We start from the raw sequence: 24,048 nt of genomic DNA on the forward strand, positions 1-24,048 counted from the left end.
GTGGCTCTGTAAACATTGTTTTAGTGTTAGTACACTAGGAATCAGAATTTAAAATCAAGTACTATTCATATGTCATATGCAGTTGTGTTTCCATGCTTGCTTATTGCCTTGATAAAGAAACATTTTAAAAGATTCAAGGAATATAACTGGGTAATAGCTGATTTTTATTTTTATTTTTTAATATGCAGTTAAGTTTCCATGCCCTCCAACAAGGCCATACAGATGTAGAAACAACAGGGTTTGTCTGAGACCTGAGCAGATTTGCAATGAGGTTGATGACTGTGGTGATAACTCGGATGAAGATCACTGTGGTAGGTGATATTACCTTTCATGGCATTCAGATCAAAGAAAACAACTTGAAGGCAAACTTTGTTGCAGAGATCTGCTTGTCCTTCAGTAAAGCGTAGCTGGAGGTTAGTAGATCGTAGTTTGAAATGGAAAGAAATTAGGCTTGAAATAATTGCTTACTGCTTCATGGTCATTCCAATTTCTACATGTCTAAAATAATCTAAAAAATCTTACTTATTGCTTTAATACTGATAATTTTTTTTTTACTCATTTGTACATCTGTAGATAAAATCACCTATAAAGCAAGACCATGTAAAAAAGATGAATTTACTTGTAGTGATAAGAAATGTATTCCCATGGAGCTACAGTGTGATTGGTTTGATGACTGTGGAGATGGTTCAGATGAGCAAGACTGCAAAATAAGTGAGTGTGCTTGATACATTTTTTTTTTTATAATTGTAGTAGAAAAGAAATATTAAGCTGAGGCTAAGAAACTCGTACATGTATGAAACCATGTACAACCTCCACAACAGCATTCAATTGTAACATGTAATGTGTTACCTGCACAGTATCTAAGCCAATGTACCTAATCTTATGTCAAGATAAAAGCTGATTTCATAGCAATTCAAGTTGTAGTAATCACAACAGAAGTTCTTGAGGCTTTTGGAATAGATCAGATGTAAGTTCATTACTTTTTACTTCTCACCTGCAGCAGGATGAATTTTAGTACTAAAATTATTGATGTGTAAAGCATGATGACTCAACTAAATAGTATCAAGTTATATGCGTATGTAGATAAATACTGTAATGTCATACAGTTGTTTGAAATTTAGATTGATCTTTCAAAAGAAAGATGTGTGTCACGTTTTTTGTTGGTTTATCATGGTTTTACTTTCAATGATTCAAACAAATCTATCAGAAACTTTTAGGCATTTTGTTTGTTTAGGTGTCACAGAATATACATGTGAAGATAACGTGAATCCTTGTGGAGACGATGCGTACTGTAATCAAACAAAAACATCTCTACTGTGTCAGTGCAAGCCTGGATTTCAGAGAAATGAGAGAAATAGACAATGTGAAGGTACAGACCTTTTCTATCAGCTTTCACTGCTAGAGAAAGACATGCGTATCACGTGTATATTTTTCCCAGAGTACAAACTCTTTCACAGCAATGGGATTTAGAAATTAAGATAAGAAACTGGAAGGACTTAAAGGATGTAGATGTAAGCATTTTAACTGGAGAAGTTATCAAAGATTAGTGCTGGTTGTGCAAGTCAAAATATTCCAAACAAAACATAAAATGATTTTATAATTTAAAATGTAAGTGGATGATTTATGGTTTAATAGAAGAGTTAACCAAGCAATTAGGATTAGCTTTTAAATATGTATGTGAGAATATTTTGAATGCTTAAAAATAATGAAGATGCAGAATACTGAAAATCGAAATGAAATCAGTTGAAAGTAAACTGCTTTAGACAAGGTAATCCTAATATCTGTTATAGCACATAAAGCAGGAAGAAAAAGATATGGTAGTTATAAAGAAATATGAGCCTACTTTCAGAAGAATGATTGTGAATTCACTTCTTTATTGGTGAGAAGTGCTTGCAGAAAATGCACAGATCACTTCAGTGGGACAACCAAAGTTTTCATAATTTGGCTTTTCAGTTCAATCTCTACATATAGCTTTTCAAGTAACAGGTGATTGTGTAGTTTAAGTATAACAGAGGCAATTATGATGAAGATAATCATAGGAGACATTTTCATTCTCAAGGCTGATTTCAAGCTCTAATGATGATAGTTTAGTATAGAAAAGATGGAGAAGTAGTATAATAAATAAGTTCTAAACTCTGTTGAATGCAGTAGGAATAACGTTAATAATTGCAAAAAGCTTCTTTCACTGTTGTAAGTTATAAAAAGGATACAAATTCATTTTCTTAATTCACATTGTTGCACATATTTAGAATGTGTTAAATAGTAGGGTACTGTGATATAGATAAGTAAATTGCATTGTTTTCTTACAGACATCAATGAATGTATGGTATTTGGTGCCTGTTCCCAGCACTGCAATAATGTTAAAGGCTCATACAGATGTGCATGTGAGAAAAATTACAAGGAATGGAATAACAGTTGTAAAGCAAAAGGTAAGGTTACAGAAATGGACAGTACTAAATCTTTTGTTATTGAAAATCTTATGTTATTAATACGGTTGGTAACACTGATAGTTTGCATATAAAAATTGATTTTAGATCAATATTCCTTGAATAGGGCACAGAAGTAATTCTCAAAATCACTCAGATTTATGCTTCATTGAGGTAAGCAGTAAATTCTTACAACTACCATAAAAATGAATACTTAACATGAAAGTTTGTTATAATTTGGAAGAATCTCCTTCAGCAGTAAACTAAATAGTATCTGGAGTTAACATGTTTTACTTTAGTGATGTAAGTGGAGTTTTTCTAAATATAGTCATCTTAAAACAGGTATCACGTAAATCAGCTGCCCAAACTACATGCTACTGAAGGTAAATATGCACACACAGATTTTCTGTCTTTCATGAGACAGATGTGTTGTACAAAGTAGAGCTATTAGTTTTGTCTGAGCTATTAGTTTTGGCATAGTGTAATTTTTAAATTCATGTTATAAATGAAAAAAACCAATAATCCAACTGCTGGAGTAAATTTAACAATCTTTATGGATCTACGTCTGAATAAGTGGAAGTATCAGCATAGCATCTCACCAGCGATTTAGTGAGATTTTAATGTGATTTATACCTACACTTGGTCTTCAGCATGACATCACTATCAAAGTTAAAAATTGTGGCTCCTTATCTTTGTGCATACATGGTGCACAACTATGAACTAATCAGAGCTTTATGGTCTGTAAAGTAATATTTATTACATATATCTTAGAACCACAACAAAATGAATCATGTTAATCCCAGTCCTTCCTTCTCTGTACAACAGACAGATACTGGGTAGGTAGATGTGGTAGCTTTATTCACATTTTCTTGATGCAGATTTGTCCTGGGAAGATCATATTCATGAGTAATTAATAATTTCCTCCATATATAGCATGGACTCTATCAGGATGAAGAATCATTACCTACTATTGAAGATGTTCATGTCGCTTTATTTGTATATTGATTATGTAGTCTCATGTGTCATAGACTGAGTTTGAAAGCATTTATGTTGTGTAATGGTGCCAAATTATGAGGAATGAAGTTATTTCCCTGAGCATGAACGCCCTTCTCATCCCAAACAATCAGAAAATAATTTTGACATAAAAAATGGTCAGATAAACACTGATTTTGCATTAGTTGACATTTATCTTATTTTTGTTTCATTATAATAATCCCTAGGCTCTGAAGAACAAGTTCTCTATGTTGCTAATGACACTGACATCCTGGGTTTTGCATATCCATTCAACTACAGTGATGTTCATCAACAAATATCACATATTGAACATAATTCAAGGATAACTGGAATGGATGCATATTTTCAAGGGAACATGATTGTTTGGAGTACTCAGTTTAATCCTGGAGGAATTTTCTACAAAAAACTTCATGATGAAGAGAAAAGGCAAAGTAACAGTGGTTTGATAGTAAGTAAAAAAAAAAAAAAAAAAAAAAAAAGGAAAAAACAAAACAAAAAAAAATACCAAAGATTCATTTCCATTCACTTTTTATTTTATTTTTTATGATAACAAATGTTGATACAATAAATCAAAATATGTCTGTGGTAATTATTTTATTCAAATAATAGACATTAAATGACTATGCCTTTCCATTCAAGACCAACATGCTTTCTCAAGTCTCTAAGGGAACACCAACGTAGTATTTAATTTTTTTCTAACCAGCTATAACCAAATACTAGAGGGAGATGTACTGCAATTGTGGAGTAATTCTCCTGTAATATTTTTTTTTGTATAATTGAAAATTTCTAGATGGATCACGATATCAAGTTCTATAAGTAAAGAAACGAGAAACTTGTAAATCTTGTGAAGTTGATGTGTTTGGTTTCTTTGTTGTTGCTTTTAATGATTTATTTTAGTTCTTTGTGGTTTATATCCAGATAAGTTATGCAATGGTAAGTGTAGTCTGCTGATCTGCAACTGCTTTAATGGATGTGCATTTTATTATGGATCCATAAAACTGAACATAAACTTCCTCAAGATTTCTTAATAGGCTGGGGGTTATAATTTTCATAATAGATTCAATGTTATCTTCCAGCTTAAACTAACAAAGAAAAAATGTTTTTACAATTACTATTATTTTATATTGCCTTCCATATTCCTATTTGGCTGTTATGTCAAAATACTTTGTGGTCACTACCTCCTAGTTTGAAGCTGCTGAAATGGAGCTTTGTTTTCCCCAGTGTTGAGCAAAAGCTTGTATTTTTCTTTATATGCTATTTTTCTACAAATCTCCTGGCAGGTAGATTCTGGTGAAGGTATTTCATCCAAATCATACAAAGGTTTTGACAAATCTGTATGTAGAAAATATACTGATGACTGACTGTATGTGAGTATAACTTGTGTATGTTTCGTATACCAAAGAATCATAGAATGGTTTGGGTTGGAAGGGACTTTAAAAACCATCGAGTTCCAACCCCCCTCTGCAATCATATTTATGGAGCACTTATTTCTCACTGTGATAACCTATTCAGAATATTTTCCCAATTTTATCTCATTAATACTCAAATATTATTGCCATATGTATAGCTGATCAGTGAGCTAATTAATTTTGTAGTGTTACTCTAATGCCATCACTTAAATTTTGGTTTTGAAAAGCTTGAGAATTCCTTATTTTTAACTCAAGGTTTAATGGATAAGTTTTCAAAGGTTACATTATAACTTTTATATCTACACTTTGATATGTAAATCCAGATGGCAAACTTGAACAAACTCACCTGCATTTTCAGGTAATTGCATTAATGCAAAAATCTATCTCAATTGAAATTGCTCCATGGAATTAGCATATCAAGAGACTTCCTCAGAGAATAGCTTTGAGTATCTCTTATATTTCTCTGTGAAAAGGGCTTTAAACTTGGCACAAATTGAAGCATTAAAGGAAATTGTAAATATCAACTCTTCAGAGTTTATTGACAGATGCAGAAGAGGATTCTGATGGAGTAGATACACATGAATTGGTGATAACTCGTGCAGCTGTTTACTGGTATAATCCTTTGAGAGGGGATATATAAGTTATCTGAGGAGAATATTCAACATAGTGATTTTTTACTTAAACTAGAGTGCTGCTTTTCATGGAAGAGGATACAAAGCTGAACATTAATATAATTGTACAGTAAAGCGAAGAAACAAGAAAGAAAAACATGTTTTGCAATGTATTTAGTCACTATATTAGAAGCTTGCTCAAGGCCTACTGTTCTGAGAGCTTAGCAAGAGCCCTTAACCACTTCTATCACATATCCATTCATCTACTCACAACTTTGCGCCAGGACTGAGGAAATTTCAATCCATGGCTTTAAATGGAAACAATTTCTAGACTGCTTTCTCTAAATATTATTTTTGCAATGTATTAGAACCTAATCACTCATTTACCCAAAATAATAACAATAATGATTAGGGTTTTATAGGTTTTATAACTGAAAAACTTGTCTTAAAGAACATACCTAAACTTTAGTTTATATCCATCCCAACTAACATATGTCATAGCTTTAATATTCTTTGTTACTAGACAGTGTATGAAGTGGCATCTGATTAAGATTGCAGACACAAGTTTTAAATCTATAAAACATTGATGTTTGGTTAACAGCCATTTTTCAGGCTAACCTTATGAATATTTTCTTTGGCTCCTCTGTTTTATGCAGTCAGTCTAACCTATCTCATGGTATATTATGCAGAAGATGTTTTCAAAGGACTGAGAAATTAAAAACTGTTTTGTTTTTAAAGTTTCTTGCTCTTAAACTGGTACAATCAGGCTAATACCAAGATACCAGCAGTATAAGAGAGCTTCTATCCAAGCACTTAATGATGTCAGCAGGCATTCAAACTCAAGGAACATTCAAGGAACATCTACATTACTCTTTTCAGCTGTTAACTGATTTAAACAGTATCCTTCCAGTAGATTTTCTCCTTCTTTTTCAGCAGTGCTTATCATTGGTAGGTTTTTAACATAAACTTTCTCCTCTAAAATTCAGCGTCAGGGTATGAATTGTTTTCTGTAATTTTTACATCATACCAAAATGGTTTCCAGATCCAAGTTGTTACTAGTTGGTACTGTAGCTTTAAAATAAAGTTTTTATCTAAAAATATATATTTTTAATTAACAATAATTGAGCTCAAAAGTGGTCAAGTTGAGGCACTTTCTGTCTGTCAGTAGAAACTACCTTAGTTTAAGAGATGATCAGGTTTTAAACCCTTAGATTTTCTATTAAGTTGTAGTAAATTATATTCAGCATCTGAGTGGGCTACAAAAACCTGTTTAAAAAACGAAAAAAAAAATGGTGTGATTTTGCTCCTGTATTTTCAACTGTGTTCTGTATGCAAAAGTCATTCATCATTAACATTGTCCAAATGAGGTAAAAGCTCATTTACAATAAGTAATTCTCCTAGACAGTACAAAAAGGTGCATAGGACATCAGAAACATGATATGACGAGGCTGAAACATAATGAAGACAACTGAGAATTAAACGGCAGTAGCATCAGCTTGTGTTCTTTTTATTCTCTTTTTAATCTCTGACACCAGATGGTGGCTTTTCCTTTCTTGTGGTTATCTCCTTGTTAATTTGATATTTAATATGAGTCCCAGCTTTAGCGAAATTTCACTCTTCCTGTGTGGTTGGGAAAGAGTCAGTGTTAGAAGCAACCCAGCGTTGTGCCAGAATGTTTTGGTGTTCCCTTTGTCTCATCTGTGTCCTGGGATTTGTCACTTCTCACTTGTTTGCTAAGTTCCAAACACAAATAAAGAAGAAACAGTCTTAATAAAAACAATGGTTCATGAACAGTCCAAAGGAAGGCAATGAACTGTGCTTGCCTTGATAGTTCCTGTCTTATTAAAAGAATATTTGGTTGCAGTATTGTAGTTTATTGCTTCCAGGTAGATCATGAATTCTCAGTCTCCAAAGTAGTAGCTGTGGAGATGTCAAGGCATTAGAGGCTTCTGACTCAGGTAGTTGAATATTATCATGAATTAAAAGTCGTTTGGATTTAAAAAAAAAAAAATACAGTAAAAACTATCAGAAAATACATACCTTGTCAGGTATCTTTTCTTCTATTTGAAATTCTTGAAGCAATATGTAGATAACAAGAGAAAAAGCAGGATATTGTGTGCAGGTACTACAGTACTTGAAAAAATAATTCATTTTTTATGTATTTGTGAATCCTTATGCTGTCAGTATTTTTTCATTTAAAAAAAAAAAAAAAAAGGAGATAAAAAAAAAATAAATAAAACCATGATGCTTGTTTTTACTTAAATTGGTATGATCCTGTTTTTAAAGTACTTGTTTCTAAATGCAGTGTTTAATTTTTTTGTTTGACTAAATGAAAAGGTTCTGTATGTTTTAGAACATTCATTGTGTGATATTTTAGAGGATGAAAATTGTACAGACTGTCTAAATTCACCATTAATTCTCCATTACAAGTCCTGTTTTTCACCTAGAGGTGGAAATGACCTTTAATCTATGATGAAAAAAACTCTTTAAAAGGCTTTGTTGTATAGAGTGGATGGTTTTTGTTCATAATTTAACTCGATATCATCATACATCGACCAGCAAACAATTGTGCATGTATCTAGTTCATGCAAGTATTAATTTTGGACAACATGTTGCATTTATGTAAGAAATAACTTAGAATAGAGTCCTATTTTACAGATTTTATTTTTCTCTTCAAGAATTCTAGTGAACAACAGAGAATTCCGGTCATATCTCTCTCCTCTTTGCAGTATGAACTTACACTGTTAAGACCATATTTTAGGAACTTACACCTTATTTGTAATTGTGAAATTATAAAGGAGATATTACTGTGTATAATATGAAAGTTTTAATCAGCCAAGCCTTGTTTACGTATGGAGCTCTTGTTTTAGTTGATGGAGCACAAGTGGAATTAACAAGGGAGAAGTGCTTTGATAGCTTCTTTGTTACTGCCTACTAATACTGGTCAGAATTCGGAGGTAATTTTTGACAGTGTTCTAAATGCAGTAATTTTATTTATCCTTGGCATTCTCCTGAGGAGTCATACCTCAGGATAGTATAAACTTTCATTTCCAGTGAGATGTTCATTGGGGGATATTCTTCAGAGTACCATAAATGTATGAACTCAATTATTTGTTGTTGTTTTCTTCCTTTAGAATTACAATATATTTCATTTGTTTGCTTCCACAGTGGTAGTTCAAGCAGTTCAGTGTTTCTGAATATTTCAGCACATATATATGCAAAAGGTAGAAGTTACTTGCCAATACAAATCTGTAACGATGCAGCTGCTGTAAATGATCATTTCATTACATCTGACTTTAACATCTGTTCCTTTTAGTGTCCAGAATTTAAAAGACCTAGGGGCATTGCTGTTGACTGGATTGCTGGAAACATTTACTGGACTGATCATTCCAGAATGCATTGGTTCAGCTACTACACAACACATTGGACTAGTCTGAGATATTCCATCAATGTAGGTCAACTGAATGGACCTAACTGTACAAGACTCCTTACAAGTATTGCAGGAGAACCATATGCAATTGCTGTAAATCCTAAAAAGGGGTATGTAAGTTTTCACGTTACTCTGCTTTGGTAATTCAAACAATAATTCAAATTAAGAGAAATAAAAGTCTATAAATATCTCAACTTTTCCATGACATTTACTTAACCTCATTCTCCATTTGCATGCATGTAAATCAGGGTATGCTATTTCCTATACTTCAGGTAGGTTGCTCACAATTTAATATCTGTGAAGTGTTTTGAGGTTCAGTATGTGCATATGTGTGTGTATATATATATGTTTATGTGTAATGCTTTTAGGATGATGTACTGGACAGTTATTGGGGATCGTTCTCACATAGAGGAGTCATCTATGGATGGTACATTGAGAAGGATATTGGTTCAGAAAAATTTACAAAGGCCTACAGGTATGCAAGTTATCACTTTTTCCTGATTACATGACATTTCTTAACTCTTTGTGGACTTGTTGACTGAATTCTTGTTTCTATGTCAGCAATATGTATATGTGACCCATGTGCAGGTGATAATAAAAATTGTATTTTTTCATATGATACAATTTAATACGACTTAAACTTTCACAAGTATAAAAAGCCATAACAAAGCATTACATAAAATCAGTTTAAAAAAAAATAAATGATTTGTTCAGTAACACTTAACAAGCAAAATCAATTAAGGGCACGTCAATTAAAAATGGGAAAAGTTTTCTAAGAAAGCATATAAAGTCTTGCAGCCTATTATGTTTAGTTTCCTAAATACTCTTCAAAATAAATTAAAAACTAAAAAACCCCAGAAGATTTTAGGTTTTGAAAGAAACAGCAACTTAATTATCTCAATATTTTGTAGAACTGTTTTGAAGCTTGACAGTGTGTGTTGAGATCTTTTGAGTTAACATTAAGGCTCCACTGGCAGGATAAAAGTAATTTTTATGACAAAGGAAATAGTAACTTCAGAATGAAATGTGTCTCTCTTGAATATCAGCATCCTGTCTGGAAACCTCAAATGATGTATTTGTGACCCATTTTCTCATGCAATATTTGATGTTTATTCAGACTTACAGAGATATTTGTTATTATTGCATTGCAAATTAAGGATTTTTCCAACTTTGCTGCGCATATATATTTAAACATTGGCTTCATTCAAGAGGATGCTATCTGAATATCTTAATGTCTCAGTTAGAAATTATCACTACAACAAGTAGGCATGTTTTAACGGAATGAATTTCTTGCTAAGGTGGGCTTATGCATACACAAATTGCACACACACGACAAAGGGAATATCCTTTTTTTAAAAATTTATTGTCATGATTTGATTGAGATATAAGAAATCAGAATGTTACGAATGGGATAAAGAAATTTCTAGGAGAGGAAGCTCATGATCCCTTTTGGGCACTTATGAAACACAATAGTATACATTCAGTAACAAGTCAGGCACTTGTGATGTTTAAGACTGGAAGAGATCAGAATTTTGCTTATCAGTATTGTTGCCTACTCTTTACTGATGTACTTATATAAAACACTGTGAATGTGTCAGATAAATATAAGTTTAATTGCTTAAGTTCTATTGGACTTTTTTGTCACTAATTACCACTGTATTTGATTGCCACGGTTATGTCCTAGAGAGACAGGTACCAATTCCTTTGTCACTGAAAGCAATCCAATCTTAATTTTTTCAGCCTTAAGTTTTGAATTTTATAAGATTTGTGCTGTACTGCTTTTCTGTTAGTGGTTTTTTTGTTTTTTTGTTTCTTTTTTTTTTTAAGCAGAGTTGCAAATAGAAACTTATTTCACTGGTCTGTGTGACAGAATTCTTCCACATCCTCTGATCTATCTGTAGCTGATTAATTTATGACCTTAAGAGGGGAATTTTTGCTGTTATGTATAATTTATTTTGATGTATTTTTTCTGACTTGCATAAGTAGGAAGAAAAATACTTTTTCCCATTCTTATTAAAAATACACTACAACTTCAGAAGCTCAGAATTAAATTATTTTATGGTTCAAATATTGTTACAGGCGGAAGCTTCTGACATGACTTAAAATGGCATATTAATCATTTAAGCATCCCCTGGTGAAATAAAGACTGCATGATTTAACTGTTTAGTTATTGCCTAGAGGCTGTGTAGTCAAAATGAAATCTACTGACAATTTTTTTGTTGATAGAGAAAATTGCAGGATTCAATCCTACATTTGTAGTCTCACTTGGTACATATTCCTACCTGCAGAGGATAATGGTTTAAAAAGGTACTGACCTATGAGGAGTAGCTTAAAGAAAGTAAAATAGATGGGTTGAAATAAGAGGAAAATTTAAGCTATAGATTTATTTTTTTTCTTCACCTTGGTCTGCAGGCTTTTTTTTTTCATTGTCTCATTTTCATCAGAATATGAATGATAGAAAAATGTGTTGCTACTTAACAATTTTCTCAAACTTAATATATCTCATTGAAACTTTTTTTTTTTTCCTTTGTAGGTCTTGTAGTTGATCAGTTTAGTCAGCGTTTGTTCTGGGCTGATTTTGAATTGTCTGTCATTGGCAGTGTTCTGTTTGATGGTTCTGATTCAGTTGTGTCTGTGAGCACTAAACAAGGTACGAATCAGTTTCCAGCAATTTTATTAGATGTAGAAGCTATGAAAACTAAAAGCATTCACAATTAAGAACTTACAGCCATGTTTTTTTTAAATATTGGAACAAATAAATATTTAATTTTTTAAATAATCTTTAAAAGAATAACTATAAGAATAACTATTAAACGGTATGTGCAAATTAACAAGAGCTATTATTAAATACCATTGTGAATATGTAAATACCATATATAAATACATATAGGTGGCCCAACTGAACTTACATAGCAACACAAGGATCTTGCCTGGTTAGAACTTAGAGCTGTATGCATTGCACAGGAAATGTAAGGATTATATAGATCAAACAAGAGTGAGTTCAGGGAAAAACAATGGACTTGTCTTTCAGCTCAGTTCAGAATCACAGAATACTACTTCAAAGAATGTCAGTTTGGAATGTTTTTTCAGAATAAAATAGATTCTGATTATGCAAACTGTTCGCAGAGGTTTACATGTTGTCTTTTAAATAACTTGGTCATACATGCAACGTTATTTTATGAAATTTGAGTAGAAAATAGCAAAACAATGAATAATTTCAAAATGTGAAAGCAATCTACTTTAAGGGAATGCTTAGATGGGCAGTTTGTAGTGGAATCTCTTTGGGATGATACCACATCTGGCCATTAGTGTTTCAACCACTGGTCTGGAATTCACCAGTGTGTTCTGTTTTATCTGTTAAAAAGCTAAGAAAGAATTAATAGAGGCTTTGTGTTATTTGTTTTGCATGAATTTACCATCATTTTGAAGTGTAATATAAAAACCAGTATTTCTAACACTTGAAGAAACAATTTTAAGAAATGTCTTATGAGAATAATTTCTCCTTTGTAAAGCAAAATATTGTGGGGTTTTTTTTCCTTGTCATGTTCTTCTAGTTAGTATTGCAGCTGAATATGTTCTAAATAGCTCACTCTTCCTTTAGGGTTTCCCTGCTTCTCTATGTTCAACCAGTTTCAGAGACTGAATCAAAGAGATTTTATTTGCTTGTAATATGGGAAGAATTTCTTTTAAGAAGATTGCTTTTTAAAAGGCAGCCTTTGTTGGTGCAGACTGCTGCCTGAAAAATAATGCTTTTTAGCTTGAAATTGCAATGCAAGTGAAGTTGTTTTTAAAATTAATTAGTTTGCTATTTGAATATGAATATTTGTGTTTATTCATTTTTATTTAAGGTTTACTGCATCCCCATAGAATTGACATTTTTGAGGACTACATATATGGAGCAGGTCCTAAAAATGGTGCATTTAGAGTACATAAATTTGGCAGGAGCCTTGTAGAATATCTAAGAGTCGATGTTGATAAAGCGAAAAGTGCCTTGATCTTTCATCGCTACAAACAAATGGACTGTGAGTAAGCATAATTACTTAACACTGAGTGTTTGCAAGTTCATCTCAGAAAAATAAAAATAATGAAAGTATCCATCAACTGTAGAAATGTAAAACAAAACTTGATTCTGCAAAGTAAAAATAGATTTAGTTATGTTTCATTATATAATTATAATTTGGATTCTGATGCATTTCTTTCATTTGAAGTGGCGTTGGGTAAATGACTACATTGCATTCCTGCAGTGCAAATGAAATAATAAAAAAGAGATCTGAATACAAAAATACCTCTTGTCAAAATAAAATGAGGATTTTTATTGAATATTACTAATACATTTGTTTTTACTGGAGTCAGTTCTATCGTGGTATGAGTATGGTACTGCCATTTGAATGAGTGCTGACTGACTTTGTGCTGTTGATATTCCGGAAATTGGAATTGAATCAGAATTTTGTGATTTTTTTTTTTTTTTTTTTTGGTCCTAGTTCTATAAGATAGCATAATTTAAAAAAACAAACAAACAAACAAACAAAAAAACACCTTAATGTTTTCTTTTCTCAAACAGTGCCTAATCCATGCTTGGACCTGACATGTGAATTCATTTGTTTACTCAACCCTTCTGGTGCATCATGTGCTTGTCCAGAAGGAAAATCATTAGTTAATGGAACATGCGTAGATCAGAGTCTCTTAGGTAGGTATTGAAAATTGTTTGTATGTGCAGTACTTTGACGTTCACAAAGAAGTATGAAGTCAATGTTTCAGGCTGACGTTGTACTTAGGTTCAAGGAATGGGCAAATTCCTTGAAAAGATCTCAAGCACCGTATAGTTTATGGTAGGTTGACAACATATTTGGCGTTGAGTCCACTAAGACTAAGAGTACACAAACAAGAGGCATTATGTGTGTTATCAATGAATGTCTTTTCTTGTTTGAAAATCGAGTTCTAGGAATGGTTCTTTTCATTTAGGAATTTATGGAATAAAAAATAGCAGCCGTAGTCTTCCCTTTTCTCATTAAGAACTAGAAAATGTATACGAAACATCCCGAACTATGTGCACACAATTTATTTAAATGTTCCATTATGTTGTCTTCATTGTGTCATAACATTTTTGGCAAAGTGAAGGATGCCAGAAATGCAAAACGGCCATTCCTGCCTCACATTACTATAAAATCCCTATATTTGGGGCAATTACATTAGAGAAGATTATATAGCGATACTCTTGTTAATCTGTGATAAAATGACCCTCAAAGTTGGTTTAAAGATTTCTGTAGATTTCAGTGGTCATCTGGTTAGTCCTTGAAATCATGAAATACACATTTTAATCTGAGTATGTATCTGTGAAACAGTTTAACTGATGAACTGTTTGTTTTTATGATTGGTTTGATCTCAATGTTGTAAACGTAGTAAGTGCGTCACAATCATTTATGTACATTATAAATTTATGCGTTCAAAAATATTCTATGTTCTAAAATTTCTCATTGTTAAGTCTCCTTAAGGTGGTCACTGGGAGGTAGTCTCACTCACAGAATTAGAATAGTTCACTTGGAAAGCGCTTAGATGATCAAGACTGACTGCCTAACAACTTCAGGTCTCCTGTTCTTGTGACTATATGTCAACTGCAAGTTGACTCAGATTCTGGCTCTTTGGTGTTGATTTATTTATTTATTTATTTATTGACAAAAGGAAATTGAGGTAACTTGAAATTCTGTATGATAGAATTGTCATTCCGTAAATAACTTGATCCATCGAATTGATTTTTTTTCATAAGTACTTTGTGAGGAATTCTAATTTATGAATCCTCAGTGACTTTGTGTAAGACTAAATCCAGATTGCTCTAGACAGCTGCTTGACCAGCATTTCTTAAACTGATGAAAAACAGAGTTTTGGAGTTTTATTTGTCTCTCTCAAGTTAGAGATATTACAACATATGCCTATTGTACCATTCAGAATGGTTATATAATAAAATGAGAGCAATTTCCTGTGTATTCTTAGATAAGCTTTCATCTTTTTTCTGCCTTGCTGATTGTGACTGACAGAGCCTAATGTGTTTTTTTTTTTCTGTGATTTATTTCATGACTGCAGTATGCCTGACTTCTTCAATTTAGAAGCAGTTTTCAAATGGGTAGAGTACCTCTTCATACTGATAAGTGAGACCACTTGATTTGCATCCACTAGGTTCATTGTATCTAATGCCTGTAAAGTTGTAAAGCTAATAGTGTAGGGATTGGAAATGCAGAGATTTGCACTAGAGGAAGTCTGTGTGTATCACAGCGGAATGAACAAAAGTAATGGAACACTTCCAGGAGTTCAGAGTTTTGGGAGACCTGTTGCTGTCATTTTTAGAAGAGAATATTTGTGATTTCTTGGCTGGAAGAAGAGCCTGAGAATAATCACAAACACCCAGATCTGGCGTTGCTTCTGAACAGACATGAAATATTTCATTTACTGCGGTGTTTTCTTCTGCACGTTTCTGTGGGAACTTGCCCTCTGTATGCACAGACCACATGAAACCAGGTGCTCTGCCTGGGGATGTGTTAGAGGTTAATCCCCCTGTAGCTTTCATTTCACCCACAAATTGTACTTCAGAGAGCTGTACTAGCAAAAGCTATTCGCACTTCAGTCTCTATTATCTTCTTGATTTCTGTCTTGCTTTCAGGTTGTTGGTTATGTTTTGTTGTTTTTTTTTTTTTTTTTAAGATATCAAATAGAAGAGTATTCTAACACAGAAAGCTGCTTTTGGTTTGAAGAAAAAAAAGAAAAAAAAATTATTACAGCAGTATCTTCTGTATTTATAGTAAGTTATTATAAGGAGACTGATATATCCTAGAACTGAAGAAAATGAGTTAAATTGCTGCAGCATTGGTTTCTTCTCACCATGCATCCTTTTCTTCACCCTTCTCTTCCACTCAGGATTGTAAAGCAAATGGATATTTTAAAGAAAAAAAAAAAAAAAAAAGAAATTTGAAATGAAATGAAGATCTTTCTTATAGCACTCAGACAAAATTTGGAGTTTACAGCTTGTTCTGAAAACTTTGGCAGATAGAAAACTGGCAGAACAGGAGCCTTTCATCAGGGGGATAGTGAAATGTACACAACATTTCCATACCATTAGAACTCCCTACTCATTCCTTAATAGATGCATTCAGTTCAAATTATGACCTGCATAATTTTCTTTAGGATAAGCAAGAGCCTTTGTGCCCCTTGAAATAGTATTTTCCACTATGGAAAGGGAAACTGTTCATGTTCCAGTGAATGCTGTTCATTAATTGTTTATTGGCCCCTCTGCTACCTACCATCTGTTGCATAGCAATATGTTTAATAGATAATTGGTGGGTAGGTTTGGCCCCTATTGCCATACCACTAATGTCCACCTCTGATGATATGGACCAACATTATAAAATAAGAGGCATTACTTTTGGAGCAGACTTCACGAGTGAAATTATTTACACCTGACAGAAAGGAAAAGAGCATCTGCAAGGTTTTTGAGTCCAAATTCCAACTATCTATGACTCCATTTTTTATTTTTTATTTTTATTTCTTTTCTATCTCAATTTTATTTCTCTTTATTTCTCAGCACTGAATACTTAGTAGAGATGTTTCCAACTCTTTTTTTTTTTTTTTTTTTTTTTTTTTTCTCTGAAGCCCTTATTCACTAATTCAGATTAGATGTATTCAGCCTTTTGTAACAATTCTTAGATATATATCTCTCCTGTATTTTCTATTTTTCCTGTCTTCTCTTTTGGGCACATTTTGTTCCTGCCTCCCATACAAAGGCATGTGATCCACTTTTCGACTCCACTGATGTGAATTATCTAGAGTAATTTGATTCTTTTAAGTTGCAGACAATGAAAAAAAGCAGCATTAAAAGTCCTGTTCTGTTTAAGTCTAATATAGTATTTGTAAATTGACTTATCTATTACATCTCTCAGTCCTAGTTTGTACTTCATGTGAAGACTGCAGTTGTTGTAGTAACTCTTATTAGTTTTGTATGAGATTTTTATTTGAATTCTTGGATAGAGAATAACATCAGCACTCACTTTTACTAATCTTGTTATGCTGGAAAATATTACAATCCTTTCAGCTTTCAGTTCAACTTTAGCTGATTATTTTGTAAAGATATAACATGTATTGCATTTAGAATCTGTAAGATGTAAACGACCTAGTCGTTTTAAAGGCAGTTGGTTTAGATAGTCTTTACTGTGGGTAATTTTTGGTTCAGTATGAAGACATGTATATCTTGTTATATTTAGGGTGACTTTGAAGTTTGTATTTCATGTTTTGTAGTTATAAATATGCGTTGTGATATTCTTTTTTTCTCTTGAATTCATAGTGTCTATCAGAATTCAAAATTTTTAAAATTTTGTATGTTAAATGTGCAGAATTGTCCTAGAAAAGAAATGGATATTTTTAATATACTATCAGATTCCTAAAAATGAGCAGTTGTCTGTACTTTAGTGTTACTCAGTTTTTATTCAGTTCTGCTCTATAAACTCATGACTAATGATAAGTAAAACAGATAAAATAAGCAAAACAAAAATAGACCTTGCCAATAAGATATGCCACATTATCCATTTAAACAACTTCTGTAATGAGTAACTGAAGAATGGTTCATGGAACATCAAAGAATTTAATGAACCACCTAAATAAATAAATACTAAAGCATCTTCAGAGTTCCAAGCACAAAATATCTTTGTTACAGTAGATGTAGATCCATGGTGGATACCTAAGAATGAAGACTATGATATTTCATACTGGTATTGTAAAGACCTAAATAATACAGTGCCACTCATTCCTCCACAAGAACTTTCAGATGTGTTGTCTTCAGGCACCTGCATCTCTCTCAAATGAGAAATGGATGATATAGGATAGATGGATACCTTGACTGCCTCATATTTTGTACAACTAAAAAAGTAATTCATAAAAACATCTATATTGGTGAATGTATTACTGAAGAGCTTTCAGTGTTTCTGACTTTGTATTAGTTTGGCAGCAGTCTGTCTTTATAAGCTTTGTTTTGTTACGTGTGAGATGAGAAGTCATGCTAAATGTGTATTTTGAGCTGCAAAGATTCTTGTCTGTTGCTCAGGATTACAGTTATTTGGATATGAGAGCATTGTGTACGTGCTGGTCTGTAATTAATTTCTTGTTGGTGTCATCAAACAATTTTATTTCTTGTTCACTCAAATGAACAGTGATTTATTTCTCAGTGTTTCCAGGACAGGCACAACTCTAATTGCACAACAACTTTATAGAAAGATTAAATTTGTCCTAAACAGAATATATGTTACCATGCACCCCACAGTTAAGGAGGTGGTACTACTGCCATGAGCACCTAGTGAAAGCAAAGCAGTAGACTATGTCTTTTCTTAGAAGGTAAAATTGGGGGTTCAGTCTAGAGAAGAGAAGACTCAGGGAGACCTTATTGCTATCTACAACTCTCTGAAAGGAGGTTGTGGTGAAGTGGGGGATCAGCCTCTTCTCCCCGGTAACAGAGGGAGGACAAGAAGTAATGGTCTGAACTTGCACCTTGCAGTGAAGGTTCATGTTGTATGTTATTTCTTCTCAGAAAGAGTTGGTAATGCATTGGAACAGGGAAGTAGGGGAGTTGCTGTCCATGGAGTTGTTAAAGAAAAGGGAAGTTGTGACACTGAGGGATGTGAAAGGACATGGTGGGCTTGGGCTCTGATGGTTGGTCTTTGTGATCTTAGTGGTCTTTTCCAACATTTATGATTCCGTAAAAGAAAGTATGTTTTAGGAGTACCAAGTTAGTATGCAAACATCATTTTGTGAGGATGATTTAAAAGCTGAGCAGCTTCTTTTTAAATGTTTCTGAATATGTTTATTAAGAAGGATGTTAACAGTGTAAGAGCAAGAGAAATAAATCAACTATAAAAGGGTAAATTCCTTCAGGCTGAGGTAACCAGAAGAATGAGGAAGTTTTCTGAGATTCCCAAAGTTGCAGAAATGAAACAAACTTTTCTTTTTTTCTTTTTCTTTTTTTCTATAAACTAAAAATGATAGTTTCACAAAGAAATTCACACTGCCTTTACTAACTTACATCCTGACATCCTCTGCGGGGTCAGCTTTCCCATCACACTGTTTGGATTAAACAGGAGCCAAGAAGATATATGCTGTATGCTGGTATGATACAAGCTTCCAGGCCTGCATACAGCTCCCATTGCCTCTGCAGCTCTTCATGGCCTTTCCAGTGCTGGCTTATGGTTTATTAAATATGTCTTTTCTAGCAATGTGTGATAGTTTACCTTTTACTTATTGAAAGTGATTATGTATTTTTGCACATAGGCAGGGATCAGTAGCTTCGTATAAAATACAAATTGTTCTCTGTGCTCTTGCTGCAGATGATACATGCAAACTGACCTGTGAAAATGGAGGAAAGTGCATTATAAACGAGAAGGGGGATCCACGATGTCACTGCTGGCCAAGTTACTCAGGTGAAAGGTGTGAAATCAACCACTGCTACAGTTACTGCCAGAATGGAGGAACCTGTGGAGCCTCTCTCCTTGGTACATATTTCTGTGCAGCTTTATATTATCTTATAGGTCTCAATTTGAATGTTTGCATCTATTCCTAGTTTGGTGTTTTTTTTTCTATGGCTTCTTTCCTTTGTCTGTACTTAAATTCTGTGCAGTATAGCAGGATATGCTGTACATATAATTTATTATCAATAGTGTTTTTTACTCATGGGTCTTGGTGTTTTGGCAAAGCCAAACTACATCTCACAAAAAGGAGCATGAAACTATCCAGAATGAAAACATACATACTGAGGTGTCAAAAGGGAACTGTAAAGTCAAACCACATTTGGAAAAGCACCACACCCATTGCCCTGTCTCTATCTTAATTCTTTCTCTAAACTTTCAGGTGCTTCTGGGAATAGTTTCCTTCAAGTAGTGTGATACGACTTCATTTTTTTTCCCATGCCTTCGTGGAGTTAAAAAGAATAATGAAAGTAGGCATTTTCCTCACCTAATTGTCAGGAAGATTTCACAGATCAGAATTCAAATCCTTTGTTTGCTTGAAGGAATTTGAAATCACATCTCTTATCTTAAGGGAGATTATCCTAACCCTCAAAATGAGGATATCTAGGAGTCGGCCTTTGTGCCCAACATATAGGCTGCTCCAGGTTGTGTACTGCAATTAAATTCTGCTTGGACTAGAGAGGGGAAAAGTGTGTTAAGAAGTACTCTAAAATTTAGTGCTATGTGAGAAAGCAGAAGTTAAATTATATTTTCTGTTGCAAAGAACATTTAAATACTTGATTGAAAGCAGGACATCTGAAGGAGAAGTTTGCTGATTGCTTTCTTCTTGGAAGACTGTCAGATGTTGGAGTTGAATCTTATTCCCCTATGTGGTGAAGTGACCAACATCTAAAGGAAAGTACAGGCACCTGACCATAGGACCTGTTTATGCAGAATCGTGTATCTGTGACAAAGTGAGCTGAGATCTAAATGTTTTTCTTAGAATTCTGTACTAATTTAGCTTATATACTTCAGTAATTCAGCTTAGCTTACTATGCTGGCTTCAGTGGGTCCTATTCTGATTTTCTGATGTGTGTGCTAAACAAAGGGTTTTTCAGTTCTGAGTATTTGAGAGTTAATAATGTTTTTCTTTGTTCATATCACTAATAATGTCTAAATAGTAGAAAATCAGAATAAGTTGATAGAATTGTATTTGAAACTGCTTCCAATAGCTCATGGAAGTACTGAGACAAATAATAAGCAGAGATTTGTATCAGTTCAGTGAGATCAATATGTGCTTAGTGAGGACATGCAAGTGAATGAAAGATGTTCACGGATGATTTAAATGATGTGCAGAACTTCACTGTCATTTGAGGAGGGGATGTTTACTCCCACATCTTTACATATCTGACATTTAATTGATACTCTTGAGGTGACAGGCACAACAAGTAACTTGGCTCCCAGTGCTCAGCTCAGTTCTGATTCCTGCAGAGACCTCTGGGTTTTATTTTTCCTTTTCTTTTGACAGTTGCCATTGAGCTTGGATACTTCCAACAGCTTGTTCTTCACCAGACAGCTCACAGTTGCTGTGTTCACAGCAGAGCTATGATATAACCTGGATTTTTAATACTTTTTTTCCTAGTAAATCCAACCTCTGAAATCTCTCTGCCTTGCTGGAATGATTAATGAAGCAGACTTGGTGACCAGTGAGTGAGAGATATGAGCAAGATTATACAATACACTTTTGCTGATTTGTTAATCGTGGCCCCACCTGCTACAGAGAGCCTGCAGGTGCAGAAGTTAGCCTTATTTCTGCTTGGTCTCAAACAAAACAATGTGTCTGTACCAAAAACGCCATTAGGAGAGCAGCATGAAAGTCCAGTCCACATTTCAGTGTTAAACTGCCTGATGTGGGAATTCAAGCCTTTAAGTTCATCAGAAGCGTACTGTACAACAATTAGTCACAACACGCTCAGCTTTTATCAGCTGAGACCAACACAGAGCCATTCCTGCTCATTAGCAATGGAGACTTGGATCTTAGAGTCACAGATCCTATTGCTGAGCATAGAAAGCACCTCGCTCCCACATCCTTGTGATGTCAAAAGTTCTGATGGCTCTTACTGGGCTATACCTGCTGTCAGGAGTGTTATTCTGCTGTGCTCTGTTCACTTCCCATTCATGTCTTGAAGCCAATGCCATAACCTTCACGTGAAGATGTGAAGATATTTTTTTTCTAAATCAAAGTGACTTCGCCCAGCATTCCAGATAACATTTTTCAAATTGATCTCATCTTCTTTGCACATCTTGCTCCTGGACTCTGTAAATATTCTATTAGGAAGAGATCTCTACTTATCAGACTGTATTACTTACCTATATCAGGCTACAAATCATAAATCTTCTTGAAACAAACTAACAAATTAATGAGATGCTCCCTTGTCTGAGTTTAATCTAATCCATATTATACTAAAACCATTATGTTTTTTACAGAGGGAAATTAAACGGGGTGTTATTAAGGTATTAAAAATCCCTTAACACAGAAAAACTCCTCAGGTATTTTTGCAATGACCGTTTCTTCTTTCCAGTCAGATAAACCACCATGCCAAGTATGCTACTGGGTCAGCGCACATTTAGCAGCAAGGGCTGCAAGTGCCATTCACAATTTCAACAGGCAGTGTGAAATACAGAACAAAGCAGCATTCACTCACTTCCTTCTCACCATTTTTGCCTTGGAGGCAGAGCTGATCTGCCTTGTCAGGTTCATGAGGCTCATTAGTGGACAAGTTACTTTACTCCTGCACATTGAAACATGTAGGGATATAAAGGTTCTCTATTGCTAGGAATTCCTCTGCTTTTCATTCATGTTTGAAGGACTTAAGCATCTTATGTCCAGATTTGTTTCATCCTAGCAGGTTGACCTGTCCATTGGCAAAAGGTACAGAACATACTGATTATTTGTGTTTGTGTGGAGAATTTTTTTTGTATCCAGAAAGTACAAAATGAACATTTTAAATTGACTCACTATCAATTTATTTTACTGTGCAACTGCCTTTCCAACCAGTTCTTTCTAATACAGTTTTTGATCCACTACACTATTGGCTCATCAAACCATGCTGCTAAACTGTTGCAATCAAGTTGCATTGTGTTTTCCCTGATTCTTTCTTTTTTTTTTTTTTTTCTTTTTTTGTTCAAAATGATGATGCTTTATCCTCTGAAAGTTCCAACATCCGTATTTGTGTAAGTGCCTATCCAAATTGTACCCACAAAATATAAATGACGGCTGATAACTGCAGCTTGCTTGAATCTCCCTTTTGTAGAAGCCCTGATTGCCCTTATTGATTTCTTATATTTTCCAACTCAAATAGCCTTGATGGAAGCAATGCACAACTGCCGTTCTACACACGTGCCCTTTGGGAAGTATAGGGCCTGTTGATAAATGTACATGGCAGAACTGCAGAGCATGTGCCTTCAGGCTAGCACCAATGTGAGAAGAAGCAGTCACAGCCGGTGATGGGGAAGGGTACACAGGGACCACTTAGCAGCTGTATTTCCACTCTCTCCCCATTTCAAGGAGTCAGTTGCTGTCTATTAGTTCTGCCACAATGGGCTCCGTGAAGTGCCTCTGTGAATTTGATTTGCCTGGGACAATATCTGGACTTCCTGACGTGGTCTTTGCTCATCCAAGCTGTTGTGCGCATCTCTTGACTCGAGGGAAACTGGTTCTGCTGCATGCTGCTGGTGTTTAGCTGGGGAGCTTCATGGGGAACGAGCTTCTGAAGTTAGCCAGCTGCTATGAGGATTCCCTGGGAGTCAGGAAGTTTCCTCATTGTTGGGTTATGTCTCAAAGCTCAAGGCAAATACACTATGAAAGCAAATCTGTCATTGTTTTCTGAAACAAACAGAATGCCACAGCATAAGAGATGCGTGTCTGGTGAATGTGTGTGTTCCACTGAACGTGTAAATTCTGTTCTCATTCGCTCCCTAATTCTTAATAGGAAAGTGATAACCAATTAAGTAAATCATGGAGTATTACTCAGTTTTTTTTCAGAACGTGATTGTGCTAAATCTTAGCTGGATGTGGTAAGTTGTAGAACCTCATTATCTGCACACAAATGTTAATTTGTTAAACAAATCCCACTGGCAATTCAGGGATTATTCACTGTTGGTTTACTTACTGCTAAGCCGTTTGGCAAATTCCTATGTGAACATTATAGAGCTAGAGATTGGGGCAGCTTTAATTAAAATTTAAAAGTTTATGACAGTTGTATTGAACTACAAAAATTGAACAAAGAAAATGTCATCTGTTAATTAAAAGTATACATCTGAGACATGTAATTAAAAGTTTGGATATAATAATGAACACTTTCCAGTAAACCAAATTAATGGGAATTTGGAAGGGAATAAAAAAAGATATCATATAAATGCACTTCCTTTTTACTTACAGTTTGAAGTAAAAATATTGGAGGAAAGTTTTCTAAATGTCTTAAACATATAGGCTAGATTAAACTAGTACACAGAGTTAGTTAAACACATCTTTGTACTATCTACTATATGCTTGTTATGAAGGGTAAGTTTAACCACACAGAATCATGATGTTTGTAGAGAAGTGAGTAAAAAATGTGTAATTTATGAAATACACCCCTACAATAAAAAATATAGAAAATTATATGCTATGTAGATGTTATTTTG

At 34.0% G+C, this 24,048-nt stretch overlaps 1 protein-coding gene across 5 annotated transcripts in view; it reads left to right on the forward strand.

Moving 5' to 3' along the window:
* The window catches only part of LRP1B (LDL receptor related protein 1B), a 587,100-nt gene that overhangs the window by 532,521 nt on the left and 30,531 nt on the right, over positions 1-24,048 (forward strand). For all 5 annotated transcript variants that reach the window (XM_052675647.1, XM_052675649.1, XM_052675650.1 and 2 more), the window contains 11 exons: positions 189-311; positions 574-711; positions 1,235-1,369; positions 2,310-2,429; positions 3,647-3,888; positions 8,777-9,000; positions 9,259-9,365; positions 11,424-11,540; positions 12,739-12,912; positions 13,452-13,577; positions 19,246-19,410. In XM_052675647.1, the coding sequence (XP_052531607.1) occupies positions 189-311; positions 574-711; positions 1,235-1,369; positions 2,310-2,429; positions 3,647-3,888; positions 8,777-9,000; positions 9,259-9,365; positions 11,424-11,540; positions 12,739-12,912; positions 13,452-13,577; positions 19,246-19,410 (1,671 nt within the window). The remainder of the gene's footprint in view (positions 1-188; positions 312-573; positions 712-1,234; positions 1,370-2,309; positions 2,430-3,646; positions 3,889-8,776; positions 9,001-9,258; positions 9,366-11,423; positions 11,541-12,738; positions 12,913-13,451; positions 13,578-19,245; positions 19,411-24,048) is intronic.

Source organism: Tympanuchus pallidicinctus, unplaced genomic scaffold (assembly GCF_026119805.1).
Source record: "Tympanuchus pallidicinctus isolate F22 unplaced genomic scaffold, pur_lepc_1.0 scaffold15, whole genome shotgun sequence".
NCBI lineage: Eukaryota > Metazoa > Chordata > Aves > Galliformes > Phasianidae > Tympanuchus > Tympanuchus pallidicinctus.